This window comes from Odontomachus brunneus, unplaced genomic scaffold (genome assembly GCF_010583005.1).
Source record: "Odontomachus brunneus isolate Ranch 3 - 2012 unplaced genomic scaffold, Obru_v1 Obru_scaffold_013, whole genome shotgun sequence".
Classification (NCBI taxonomy): domain Eukaryota; kingdom Metazoa; phylum Arthropoda; class Insecta; order Hymenoptera; family Formicidae; genus Odontomachus; species Odontomachus brunneus.
In genome coordinates, this window is record NW_022639463.1 from 898,288 (window position 1) to 913,429 (window position 15,142).

The following is a 15,142-nucleotide window of genomic DNA, read 5'->3' on the forward strand; positions in this document are numbered from 1 at the left end:
ATATATATATATATATATATATATATATATATATATATATATATATATATATATCGTTTAGTTGAATTTCTGCACATGACAACAACCGTGGAGTACGTACTGTCCTCCTTTATGTACTGACTAACTGACGCGCAATCTATTGCATTTCCACTAAATGAGTGCGATCCAATCGCGGTTCTGTCTATATCTGACAAGAAATGATCCTTGCATTTTGATTTCGACGACATTTCCATTATTTATTAGTTTTATCAAAAATATGAGAACAAAGTTATCTACATTTATCATGTGTTCGTTAAATTGTATATATTTGTCATTTATTTCAAATCATGAATTTTCTAAATAATGACAAACGAGATTTTAATATATTAAACTACCGTTGAATTTATGTCTTGATCTTTTTTTAATTAACGGCAATTTTGTATAAGATATATGTTAAATTTTTATATTTCTCTATATTTCAAATCAGAGATCACGTTGAGATGAAGTTGCATGTTACCCGTAAAACTTACATAAGGGGAACATAAGGTGTATCTTTTAAATTATCCTAAATTAAATCTCTCATGTGTATTAATGTTCTTTTCCTAAATAATGGCGCATTAAGACAAAAATGATAGATCATTTGTATTACTTTTAATCATTGCATTGTGTACATGTAATAAGTTACATTTAATATAATTATTGAATATTATTTCCAAGAGAATTAAGTATACATATATCGTATGTATTTAATCTGTGATTTTATTTTTCTATTTTAATTTAGCAATAGTCAGTGGCTTTTATTGATATTAGTCGACTTATATTAATATTATATTACTTAAGCGTTCTGCAATGTTTTAATGTTATATATGTTAAAATTGAAAGTATAATTATAGAGTTGTAAATTTTATTTTAAATTTATTTAATATGTGTCGATAAAGAGAAAAATTAGAATGTACAAGTTCATTTTTATATAGATAAATATTTGTTTTCTATTTTTAATTTTATTCTCGTATGATGTGATGAGTTTTTTTTTATTTTGTATGTTTGACTTGTCCGTATTTTATAATCTATAAAAATCATGCCACATAAATTGGAAAAATACTACTTTCTGATATATTTATATACAATTATTTATCTTTTGTTGCGTATACAAAGCGTACTTTTGTGACTTTTTTATCGCGAACAATATATGTAACAAGCTGTCTATAGAAACCGTGTTGCGATTCAACAAAAAAGTATATTATTGCAGTGTGTGTCCTGACGTTTTACCCAAAGATATAGAAATCATAACTTCTCATAATAGACAATACCGTATCTACGTAACGTGTTATTAATTATAAGACACTTAAACACAAAACCATAGAGACTTTAAAAACCACCGACTAATGTGCATTAGCAGTGACATAAATGTGAAATACAAGTGATTGTTTACAAGTTAATGTATCATGAACCTTATGTATAGAGCTAATATCGTGCGATTCATTTCCATGATGAATTATATATACATATATACAAATGTGTATATATATGTATATGTAAATCCTCGTATGGGCTTAATAAATTTACAAAGTTCACTATATTCGACGCTTACAAGTGTAGAACACCTTCTGTATGAAAGTTTAAGTTTCTTATGATATGCAAATCATGATATGAAAATCAGATCGATGAGAGAAAGAAAGAGAGAGAGAGATTGTTTTGGAGAGTTTTATAAATATCGAGACCGACTTAAGAATCAATTGTGAGATTTATATTGTCATTCGAAATAATTAACTCCACTACTGTTTGTATTCTCTATTGATACGTATTCACTTCCTTGTGAAAGCACAAATTTTATAGCGAACATAAATTGAGATAGAAAAAAGATACAATCACGAGCGGGAGCGCGAGCGAACATGTATCTTGACCGGATTATTTTTAGCGTTGCTCTATGTTGATAGATCGATGTGTCGTAAGCACAATGTTGTTGAATGCGAGCAACAAGAGACAAGGAAGTCGAACTAGGCAATACGTGACAACACACACCCGAAAGAATATTGGCGCTCTAATATATAAATTATGCACGCGCGTCTAAGAATTACCATTTATCGTGCATGAACAGCACATCCGTGTGTTACCGTGCACGTCAGTTCAAATTTACAGATCGTCAATTATTTATATTCTGCTTCTCACTCGAATGAAAAATCTGACGAGAACGTAGCGAAAGACCGAACGATTTAGTGACATATATTTTCTCAATGATAGTGAATATATGTCGTCTATTGGGAGTGATTTATTGGGCCAATATTCGTTATTATAAAGATAAAAATTATACCAAAGGGATCGAACACTTGTTAGAACGAACCAAGTTATTAAGTTGCAAATAATTGCGAGAAGATATATTATTTTGTTACCTTATAACAGTATATGTAATTAAATATACATAATTTAAACCAGAGATCACAATGGCATTAGCAGGTTTAACTATGATTTCTAGTCATATATATGTATACATACACACACAAAGTATAGATAACTTCGTTTTTACTCGGCGAAATTTTACTTTATTATTTTATATGAGAAAAGTATTATTTTTAATTATATATAAATCGAGTATATACCACTGCGTATCCGCAGCGTTTGAGTATCCCATAGATTTTGAACGAAATTCGACATACAGTTTATTACATAGTTTATCTGGAGAATAAGAATAAAATGCTCTCGAAAGGAATTCTACGTTGTACCGTTGTTATGCTACAATACAAATTACTTGAATCACAACATGACACGGCTTTGTAATTATTATACGTAAAAATTGATAATCTGTAGTTTATTATGCAGATAACTTTGACAAAACAGTACACAGCTGTTATGATTGCGTTTGCGAGAGTACATTTTCTTTTTACCCTTTTCGATTTTTTTATATATGTGTATATATATGATATTTTGTTGTAGTATAACAACCGTACACAATTCTTCTGTGGAATGATACACGCGATAAAAGATTGTTTCATTACGATATTGTATTAGCAAATTATATTTTCTCAATATTTTTTTAAATAGCGTACAGAAGAAATTTTCACAACGCGACGTCATTTCATCCAAGCGATTAATATCCACCGAAATGGATTTGATAGAATAATATAAGAGAACTGTGCATTATACAGTTAGACCTCAAATTGTATATAAGTAGAGAACGAAGAGAGAAGCATATGAGAATATTTATTGCTTAAAAATGTATGATAAAAAATATAGATCTTAGAGAGTAATATATACATATATATATATATATAAATAAATATTGTAATACCCGATACACACATGTGTGTGCGTGTGCGACGAATGTCTGTGAATATTGCACGAATGCGTTTATGCGCCTGTATGTAAGAATACATTTGCCACTCCTGCGCATAGAAATTATATACATGTATACATACCAATCATTATATACATATATATAATGATTATATATATATATAATATGTAGTTAGAGAGCGACTGTACTGTTAGCTGATATTTGAATAACGTTGTATAGTAGATTCTGATTGCTATAATTATATTGAATGGGCCAAAGTTGTAAGAAATTGTCTTTATTTGACTAATCGATTAAGATGAGTGAAATATAATAATTTATCGAATGTCGCTTATATATATATATATGTGTGTGTATATGTATAACGCAGAACTCACGACAATTTGCGCTGAATTGCAAGACCACTGATTTTTAATGCAGCTGCAATCACTTGTTTTGTGGATCGAAATTACATACACTCTTAAAAATAACAATGTTTTGCGCAGTTTTTGTTTGTTATTATTGTCACTATAACAATGAGTGCACGCGAAAATAACAGAGTAATGCATAAAAAAATGAATGTACATTTAACATTAAGAAAGTCAATTCAATGTCTTGCCTTTCGACGGACTTTCCTCGAGAAAATATGTAATCTTTTAACTGAAATTTTGGATAAACGTGGAAATTCTACAGAATTGGTACTTTCGTTTACCTAGAATAGTGGTCGAGACTATATTTACTGGCTTAAGTGCCGCGACAGTAAAGAGAAGACAAACAAATTCTAAAGACAGCAAATTATTGTATTTCATTAAGCCAAATAAGACCATAACGTATTATACAATTTACAAGATAAGTATATTCTAAATGTATGAAATAAAGTTGTATTCAAAAGGAACGTCATTTCTTCAAATACTCAAATCTTGCAGGGGGATCTTTTTTTCTCTCAGCTCTCTGTAGCGCCACAACTTGATATACATTCATATGATTGAGAACGCTATTAAAAACTTATTAACTCGAGTAGGAGCAAATAATACAGAAAGTTCTTTCACTCTTTGCATTGTGAATTATTATTGAAACACGTGTGCAAAAGATTCCACTTCAGTCGGGCGATAATATATCGACGGTATCTTCAGGCCTCAATTAATATCGACGTGTCGTTTTTATTAACATATATTGACTAATGCTGTATGCTGACTAATGTATCGTTAACTTGACAGATGACGCCAGAGACGATAAATTGTCGCGAGACATCTGAGACATTTTCTTATAGCTGCTGAAGAGCGCGCATCTTTGATAGTTTATTTGTCGTGTAACTTTAAACTATTAAGGACTTGGTCCTTATCCTTCGCTATTTCGTGAAGATAATCGTTGTGATCGTTTCAATAGAAAATGAAGATCTTCCGGGCGAGATCCAATTTTAATATCGAGAACAACTTTGTCGAGACGAGTTCAGCGAGACTCGAATTTGCAGACAACTTGCAAGCTGGATGTATTTCCGTTGTCGTCGATTGCACGATTGATCAAATCGATTGCAAAGTATATTTAACAAAACAAAACGACCGTGCTTTGCAACTTTTGACGGTGTGCGAGCCTCGTGATTCTCGAGCCGGTCAGAAAATGAGCGGAGCGACAGACGAACGGCTTTTTCAGGGTGAATTCAACGTCTCTCTCGGGAAATTCGTATGAGACAACAAAAAATAAAAAGCAAACGGAGGAAAAACGAGATCAGACGACATATTTTGCGACTCCTTCTTTCTTCCCGTCGCGGTGTCTGAGGCATGACGATTAGATAAGGCCTCCGGTTCATAGTGCGCCCAAGATGCAACCTCATAAGAGACCGAGATGGCCGTGGATCGGCCTCAGTTAAAGCTGCGTGTGCAAACCGGCAATTATTAAGCGCGGACAACAGTCGACCGTTTCTTCTCCCCGAGTCGTCGTCAATACACAAGACGCCGTCACGTTCCACTCATCGTCGTCTCCTTGTTGCTGCATGTAGTGCTGCGTTTTCTCGTCTCGTTACCGCTTCCGCTCTGCGACAATCCAGCCGATTCGCAGCGGTGATCGGTAGCGGTGCGGCTGTTCGGTGTTCTCGCAACCGGCGCGACCTAGGGACAAAAACCGCGCTTCTTTCCGAGACGTTCACGTAATCAACGTCCGTCCTCAAGCATCGAGGTATGACTCCTGGGTACAAAGATTTCCACCGAACGGCTCTGGCTCGTGACTCGTAATACCCAGCCGGTGGATCGTCTCGAAGAGCGGCGATACGCGGCAAGAAAAGCAAGATGCCCGCTTGCTCCAGCGAGAGCACCTCGAGATGGTCCTCCAGTCCGCCGATGTCGCGGAGCAACAGCGTGTCGCCGTCGCTACCTGACTCGCCATTGTTCACGTCGCCGCCCAGGATGTCGCCGGTTGGCAACTTGAAGCGTTCGACGTCGTCGAACGTGTTCGCCTCGACGTCGCACGCACCTCCGATCAGCCTGCTGTCGCGGGCGTCGTCCGCCTCGAACATGCCGATGCCGGCGATGCTTTCGCAAAGACGGCAGCAGCAACGGCAACAGCAGTCGCCTTATCACCACCAGAGTCATCATCAACAAAGGACACAGAGCACGACGACGGAACGCAACGTCGAGCAGAGCAGCGGTTCCTTGCTGGCGTGGATTTTCACCTGGTACTTCGGCTTGGTGGCCAGTCTTCTTCGGGGCATCCTCAACGTCATCGGCTACGCTATCTGGGCGCCGGCTCTTTGGGCCTCAGCCTGGGTATGCCTGTTCTGGGTGATCCTGCAACTGCCGTTAACCGCCCTTAAATGGTTCATTACAGTGCTGCACACCCCGGCGTACGAGCGCTCCCGCAACAAACGCTGCGTGCTCATCAGCGGCGGTAGCACGGTGCAGGCGGTGCACTTGGCGCGGAACTTCTACAAGGCCGGTGCCCGCGTGGTGGTGTGCGAGCACGAGGGTCTCTTCGGCCTGGCCAGATTCTCCACCGCCTGTTCCAAGTTCTACACGATACCGCAGCCAGGCGTCAGGAACGTCGTCGAGTACATCAAGGCGCTGCGCGATATCGTGCAGCGCGAGAAGATCGCCTACTACATACCGGTGAGCGCCGCCAACACGGCGTACTACGACGCCTTGGCGAAGCCGCATCTCGAGATCATGGGCTGCGAGTGCTTCGTGCCAGACGCCGGCGAAGTCACCGCACTGGACGATCCGTTGGAGCTGCTGCGACGCTGCCGGCTGCTTGGCCTCGCGAATCCTCAACACTTCCTCCTGCGCTCCATGCAGGACCTGTCCACCCTCTACGAGCAGAACACCTTCCGCACCGGCCGTTACGTCATGTTGGCCGCTGGTCCCGCCGGGATGCGCGATCACGCCAAGGTCCTGCTGCCGCCGACCGCACGCGAGTTCCGGAACCAGCAGCATGAGATCAGCGAGACACGCCCGTGGGTGGTGATCCGCGACCCTGGCGGGGATCATTTCATCACGTGCACCACCCTGAAAGAGTCTCGCATCGTCGCGAACGTCACCTGCCGGGTGGACGAGGCGCGAGGACTCATACCCGAGGAACGTCCGGAGGTGACGCGCTGGCTCGAGCGCTTCTTTGCTCGTTCCTTCGGCGGCAGGGTCAACGGCCACGTGAGCTTCCGGTTAGCGGTTTCAGAGCGGATGGGCGAGCTGGTGTCTATCGGCTGTCGCGTTGGCGTCAGCTTGCCGTACGTCTGTCACACCGGCGTACACCCTCGCCTGGTCTGGAAGCCCTGCAGACACTTCTCCAGGCAGAACTCGGGGGTGCTGGCCACGTCAGATAGGAATCCGCTGTTGTCGGACGCCATGGCGAGCGTCTTCAAGCGACCCACCGGCGAGATGGCGACCCACCTGTTGGGCACGGTGCTGGACAAGCGGGAGGCGCTCTTCGTTTACTGGGACCCGCTGCCCTATTGCGCTTATTACCACTTGCAGTTGCCCTTCAGACGCGTAGCCGCGGTCATAAGGGCGCAACCCGCGCAGCATAATCCGCTGCTGACAGTGGTGCAGTAAGAAAAGGGACCACTGAACTGAAGCGTAACGTTGAATCCACTGGAAACGTTGTTGTTTCGCACATGAGGGGGAAACCTGCTTCGTGAACCGCGACTCTGACGGTCCACATCGCACCCACCGTCGTGAGGGGATCCCGAGAATCGCTTGGACCTCGCGCACCGTCTCCGGGAACAACGTACGCGCCAAAGATGTGATGAGGATGATATCTAGAATGAGTTCGTACTTATTTTTCAGTGTGAGTAATTGTGCGGAGAGTGTGACATTTATTTATTGAAGGGACGCTATCGGCGCCTCGCTTCTGTCGAAGCAATCGTCGGCAAACAGCTACGTGCGATTTGAGCGAATTTAAGAGATTCTGAAACAATTTTGTCGAGCGTAGAGAAAGAGACAAAACGAGAAGGAGAGAGCAAGAGAGAAAGAGAGAGAGAGAGAGAGAGAGAGAGAGAGAGAGAGAGAGAGAGAGCAAGTATGTATGTGTGTATGTACGCAAGTATGTTAATCCTATTTTCCATCTTGTTAGTTAACGACATGTTAGTTGATAATCGTTAATATCTCACTCATGGGGATCGCGTTAACTTGAAAGACAGGAAGCGCATCCGGGCATTACTAAAGGGAGGAGGGACAACATTTGTTGCAAAGTAGAAGAGCGCGGTCGCCGATAGTCGCGCTCGCTTGCTCGCTCGCATCTCAAACGGAACTTAAATGACACCGCGAGTGAATGAAAAATAGGTGCAAAGGTCAAGTTCGGCTCTGTATCGCGTTAAAAATACACAGCTCTCCTCGGCGCCGTGTCCTCGGCGTCGAGTATGTCGCGATCGGTCTGCTTCGATTCGACCCGGCCGGGGTAACGCGTTGAAGAACGACCGCGCAGATGACACGCACGAACCAAAGGGAAAAAAGAGCACACATGCGAATCGCGCACGCTATCGATAAACCGATCGAACTTCTTTTTGCGCGTGAAATATTTGAATAGTATTCCTCGGTCAAGATCGGTGTCCGCGAACGAACGCAGCCGATTTGTCGACTCGTGAAGTCGATCAGTTGGCCGATACAGCTCGCCAGATGCAAAAGAAAGACTAGAGACTTGATGAGCCAAATTCTAAGGACGGTATACGTATAGTCAGATCTTTTATTTGAGATCGTCTTAAGTTCACCTTCGGATGCTCCAATGAAACAATCTTCACGGCGTCTGAAGATCAACCTAAGATGATCTGAAGTATAACATCTGACCGTTCCCTTATTCCGAACTTTTTTGAAAGGTACACGAAGCGTCCCTCAAGCAGAAGACGCTTGTGCGATTATGCGACATTATGCCAGCCGCGTATTGTCGAGTCCCGGATCGCGTTCTATCGATGTTCCTCTAGCGCGCCATACGACGAAGGGGAGCAATGACCAATGTGCGTCACCGCGATCGTATCGTCGATCAGGTCGTTCGAAATCGCGTTGTTTGCTCCTGACTTATCCACGTATAGCAAAACACACCGGAATGCAGGCGAATTGTTGGTTGGTTGGCGGAACTCATAATCTTCTCGCGACGCGAGATGTGCGCGCACGAGGCTGTAAATAATGCCCGTTATAGATGGAAGAATGACCCGGGGGGCAACACTGGCCGACGACGGACTTTGACAGCTCGGGGTCGCCGGTTCGTGGAGAGAGAGAGAGAGAGAGAGAGAGAGAGAGTGTGTGTGTGTGTGTGTGAGAGAGAGAGAGAGAGAGAGAGAGAGAGAGAGAGAGAGAGAGAGAGAGAGAGAGAGAGAGAGAGAGAGAGAGAGAGAGAGAGAGAGAGAGAGAGAGAGAGAGAGAGAGAGAGAGAGAGAGAGAGAGAGAGAGAGAGAGAGAGAGAGAGAGAGAGAGAGAGAGAGAGAGAGAGAGAGAGAGAGAGAGAGAGAGAGAGAGAGAGAGAGAGAGAGAGAGAGAGAGAGAGAGAGAGAGAGAGAGAGAGAGAGAGAGAGAGAGAGAGAGAGAGAGAGAGAGAGAGAGAGAGAGAGAGAGAGAGAGAGAGAGAGAGAGAGAGAGAGAGAGAGAGAGAGAGAGAGAGAGAGAGAGAGAGAGAGAGAGAGAGAGAGAGAGAGAGAGAGAGAGAGAGAGAGAGAGAGAGAGAGAGAGAGAGAGAGAGAGAGAGAGAGAGAGAGAGAGAGAGAGAGAGAGAGAGAGAGAGAGAGAGAGAGAGAGAGAGAGAGAGAGAGAGAGAGAGAGAGAGAGAGAGAGAGAGAGAGAGAGAGAGAGAGAGAGAGAGAGAGAGAGAGAGAGAGAGAGAGAGAGAGAGAGAGAGAGAGAGAGAGAGAGAGAGAGAGAGAGAGAGAGAGAGAGAGAGAGAGAGAGAGAGAGAGAAAGAGAGAGACGCCGGCTCGTTGCAGCTATTATCTGCCTTCCTTCTCCTTTTTTCACCTCTTCCTTCCCTGCGACCCCTTCTCCCAGAGGCATTTCACTCTCGGTCGCTTCTTCCTACGAGGAGAGATACTGGCGCCGACGTCACCAAGAGCGATCGACTTAGCAACGTCAAGTCGCAACCCCTGATTGCTAATTGTCCGTGGCCCGAGTAATTACCAGAGTCGAGATTTTGAATCTATTTTTCACCTCAATATTCTATCTAACGTCTACTTTGTGATACTCTGAAACTCTATCAATCTCTCATTTGACTTACTGGCTTTGCCGAGAGATCCTCTTTCAGAATTTACAAGTAGCACTTTGTGTTTTCTGCCATTTAGGGGGCGTCAAGTAGAACTTCAATTTCTAAACGTATACTTGATCCTTCAGAATGTACAAATCGTTGGAAATTTCAGCTCGAAAGTGCGGCTAAAATTTCGACTCAGGTAATCTCGAGTAGATAGAACCGGTCATCACGACCTTGTGTTGCGTTTTTCACTACGTTGCAGACGCCGAGCGAGAAATCGGTAAACCTGCACGATCCTTGGTTTAAGTTTTACTCAAATCTCTGGTGTAATTAAAAGGAACATTATATAGTTACGGCTGACTTTGTTTTGTATTCTCAGCATCCCGCATTTGAAATAGCTATAGACCATTGATTTAAAGATCTCCCACGCGACTGATCGAAAAATCGAAGATCCGAATCGCAAAAAAGATATAAGCTAAATCGGACCAGATGCCGATTATTTTTCGGCGACCAAATCAGGAACACGATTGTCGGAGGCGAGGAGGAGAGGAAATGTCAGTGGCAGCGGAAAACTTTGACTTGATAAGATGCGAAAACTGTTTGGCAATAGTTTTATCGCCTGCGACGCCATCGCGTGGCCACGTGGCGTCAAAAGTTATGCCAGCTCGGACAGAACGGACGGTGCTAAGAGATCCAGATAAAAATAATATTAGAGGCCGCGACTCGTGACTAAAGATCGCGTAAAACACGAGGCGTGTGAATCAAAGCTTATTTCTGGATTGAAAATATCGTTAAGTAACATCCTAAGCTAACCCGAAGAACCGAGCCGTCTGCGTCTCGGGAATAATGGAAATTGAATTTTACAACCGTCATTCCGGCAAAGCTGCGTTCTCTTAACGAGACTCATGGTATCCTACACGGAAAAAACAATTCTGTTGGTGCAACCGAATTTTCGGTTGCTCAGGGATCAGACGAAAACTCGGCTAGGAACAGAAAAATTCCTTTATGAGGCTTCTGTATAATCAAATTGTTCTCAGTTGCCTCAACTGAATTCTAATATCGTTGAATGTTCAGACGAATATTTTTGGTTGCGACAACAGAAATATTAGTTTTCATAACAAAGATATCGCTTCTAATTACCTAATTTTCAGTTGATTCCTATTTGTTTACACCCACTGAAATTTTTTTTGCGTGTGCGTCTCAACATTTCTACGTAAGTATAATTTTAATTAATTTTAATTAACACATTCTCCAGACATGTACACATATACAATCCCACATCAACCTGCCATTTTGATATTTGGTGGTTAGCGTGAGACACCCTGTGTCAAATACACGACTCATCCAGTCGTTTCACGCTTCTGAATTCCTCTTTCGCCTAGATATCTCTCGATTAATGTCGCATCAATTAATATCGCAGTCATATTCACACACACGGTTCTCGATAAATCCGCGCAACATCGCGACGTGGCCGACGAAGACGAAGGAAAAGACACGAGCGATGCGTCCTTTCTTTCCCCTTCTTCTTCCTTTCTTTTTTCTTCTTTCACCGAGTCAGGAAGTCGGAGATTTGGACAATGGCGGCAATAAAGTGTGTAACGCAATCTTATCATGCGATAATATTGAAATGCAGTTCCTTGACGACGGCCAGTGAAATAAATCGATACGCCGTTTCCCTTCCCTCATTTTTTACTCTCTTTCAAGAGAAACACGCGATAAAGACGTCTATCTTTCTCATAGGCATACGTGAGCTCTCATTCACGCGGTCCGCGTCCGCCCTGCTGTCGTCTGTTTCTACTTGAGACCAGCTCGGCACTCGGCCGAGGGTCTACCTTGAAGATTAACCCGTTAACGGCTGGCGATGCGATTTTAGAATAAAAATACGACTGAAGGATCACTTCAACAGCGATACAAGTCACTAAAGAAGATGACGGAGTAATAATAATCAATAACTCGAATATTTTAATCCGAGCTCTTTAGAAAATAAAACCGATACTGCCGGATTCCCATGTTTATTTTTACGATTTTTTCGTTAGGTTTTCTTGTGTCGAGAAATGGAATTAATGTTTACTCTTTTGAGTTGAAGGTAACCAGCACTGCAAATTGCAGAGCGTAAATCACAAGTCACGTATAATGGGCGTAAACTTCATTGTGCCTCAACTGTTTTACAACCCACACCCTCGCGCTTAATGATTAGAAATATATTCCCTTTTTCTTCGTTTTCCTACTTCCCTTCACTTCTCTTTTTAAATTTATTCTATTTTTACTAGGTTATTTTTATAAATGATAAAACACATTTGTAACATAACAAAATATCATATGCGCGTTAAAATTCATACAAATAAGCCAGATTTATGAAATGAAAATTCCGACATATCACATGCTCATATTATTCCACATGTTCATACGGGAATAAACATATTCTGCTTTTGTATACTACACGGAAAAAAGTTAGTTCGAACAACTGAGTGAAGACCAGACGAAAAATTCGCTAACATGAAATAACATCTCTGTAAAACTATGACCGAAAACATTCGTCTGAACATTCAGCTGCATCAAAACTCGGTGGAGATAATTGAGAGTAATTGGCTGAATAGGGACCTCCTACAAGAATCTTTCTGTTGCTACAACCAGATTTTTCATCTATGGTCCCCAAGTAACAGAAAATCCGGTTAGATTAATGGAACTGTTTTTTCATACATGCAAAAGACTAGGAAAAATTCAGAGGTAAAGTATGAAATGATCAACAAATTGGTAGATATAGAGTAAACTCGGATAAGATGGCCATACTTTTTTAAATGTAAAAAAAATACATTTCTTATTGTTATTTCTTAATAACGTTTGGTACATTACTTCATTGAAGCCTATAGTACATAATACCATCAGAGTTAAAAGGAAAATACTTCAGTGAAATTATTTATTACAAAAATATCAAAACATGAGCACTGGCCATTTTACCTAAATTATTAAGATAAGATGGCCATAAAGAATAGATGACCCATACATATTTTATATTCTTGATTCTGTACCTATTATTTTATAAAATAATGAAAAAAATATAATTTGACATATTCATTTTAGTGTAAGATATTTAATACATATTATTTGTGAAAAATATAATACATATATAAAACATATATAATATACATATATATAATACATATATAATACATATATATAATACATATATAAAAATATAATACATATATAAAATAGAAACCTCTATTACAAACTTCAATTCTAAATCCAATTTTTGATCAAAACATATTGCACATAAGATTTAATTACTGTAATATTGAAAGTAACTTTTGAAATATAACGACTTTCGTTTTATAAACGTTAGAATGATAGTGGCCCATCTTACCCAAAATGTGAGTGAAAGACGGTTATAATAGTACTTATAAACAAATAGTGAAAACAAAAATAAAAATGCATGTTATATTACAATTTACATACCTACTTTATGTATCTAACGTTGGTTGCGATAGTTTAACTGTAACTTATTCGACGTTACAGCAAGTTTTAGTGGACACATGAGAAATTTTACAGGTACTCGGAAATAAAAATATAGTATAATATTCATAATCTTGCTATTTCGAAAAATGTACGCACATACACTACGATAAATATCGATTATCTTTGTGATTGATTACACAAACACAATGTTTCGTAATTATTAGAGAAATTACAGCCATTTTTTCAGTATGGCCATAATATCCGAGTTTACCCTAATCGAAAGACGAATCAATATGGCGGAATAGGGCGCGCTTACTCCCGGGTTAACCGGGACGAATTCTGGGGAGAATCTCGCGCGACTCCCTTCGCCACTTCGATAAAATAACGACAGTTCCGGTTTGGAGCTCGGTAGTAACGAGGTCCACGAAGTAAAAGGACCCGCGCTAAAAGCCACTAACTCGGTTTGGCGGCGTGGAACGAGAAGTAAAGTTATTTCCTTGGGCAAGGCGCGCGCCGTGTGGTTCCAGGCACGGCATTGTGTGGGAACGGATTCACCTGGCTGGCATACCGACGATAGTCCGCTTACTGCCAGCCAGCCACTTTACTGTTTACGGTGCTGTACGCCGCCGATGGCAATATTAATATTTTACGATTCGATATCATCTGCCTCTTCTCTGTGCGCGGCGCGCTTTTCGCGCCGGCACGAGCCGCAGGAGACACTTGTTACTTCGGCGGAGAAAGCTGTGTATTACACACAGCGTCGCGTACGATAAACCCCGATCGCGGAGATTGTCGTGGTCTCGTGTAATTATCATTCGGAACGAATAAACCGAAAAAAGGCGACGTTTCGTCGCGCGCGCTTATTGCTCGGAGATTGCTGCCGAATAGCTAAGTTGTCGGCAACAAGCAATTTGCAACGTGGACTACTGCACCCTCTCTCGCTTCGACTTGTCATAAACTTCTTCCCTCATGCCAGCTCCTCCTCATTTCCTGCGGCGGACGTCCTGAATCACTCCCACGCGTGCTGCATGAAGTAAATCACGATCGACCGTCGAGGAAGGGAATAGTTGTGCACACGCGTGTACGTTACACTTTTGCAACAACACGCTCGACTTGAACGTCGAATTTACAAGTCTCACTTATCCTCTAATAAAGTAGAGTATTAATCGGAAATCTAGATATTATTCTAAGTTTTTCCACTCTTTTCAATCAAGAAGAATGTACTTGCTTGAAGTAGAATATCCTCTTATGCGCCTGTATGAAGTTAGCCCCCCACTTTTCGAATTTATTAATTTTGACAGTTGTGCTGATTTGTGCTAGGTTAGTGCTACATTGTGCACGAATTATAAATTTTTAATACAAAAAATGAGCGAGAAAAATGGAAAAAACCGTTTTTTTTGGTAGCCCCCCACTTTTCGAATTTATTAATTTTGACAGTTGTGCTGATTTGTGCTAGGTTAGTGCTACATTGTGCACGAATTATAAATTTTTAATACAAAAAATGAGCGAGAAAAATGGAAAAAACCGTTTTTTTTGGTAGCCCCCCACTTTTTGATTTTCGAAATTTTTTTTAATGTGCTAGGTTGTGCTAAGTTGTGCTAACATTGTGCTAAAGTATTATCTTCGAAAAATAATCATGAAAGGAATAAATCGAAAAAAACGATTTTAGGCAGAAAAGAAGAAAAGTAAGATTTATATTCGTATAAGTCAACCAAACAATATATAATTATATATCTGAGTTGCTCTAGGCTAGCACAAGTCAGCACAAGCTTCAGTTTCGCGAACACT

General features: G+C 41.1%; 1 protein-coding gene across 1 annotated transcript; it reads left to right on the top strand.

Moving 5' to 3' along the window:
• Positions 1–4,596: 4,596 nt before the first annotated feature.
• Positions 4,597–9,054, top strand: LOC116840929. The gene has a single exon (XM_032808285.1). The coding sequence runs from the start codon at positions 5,530–5,532 to the stop codon at positions 7,282–7,284; it is 1,755 nt and encodes a 584-aa protein (XP_032664176.1). The 5' UTR covers positions 4,597–5,529; the 3' UTR covers positions 7,285–9,054.
• The last annotated feature ends 6,088 nt before the right edge of the window (positions 9,055–15,142 follow it).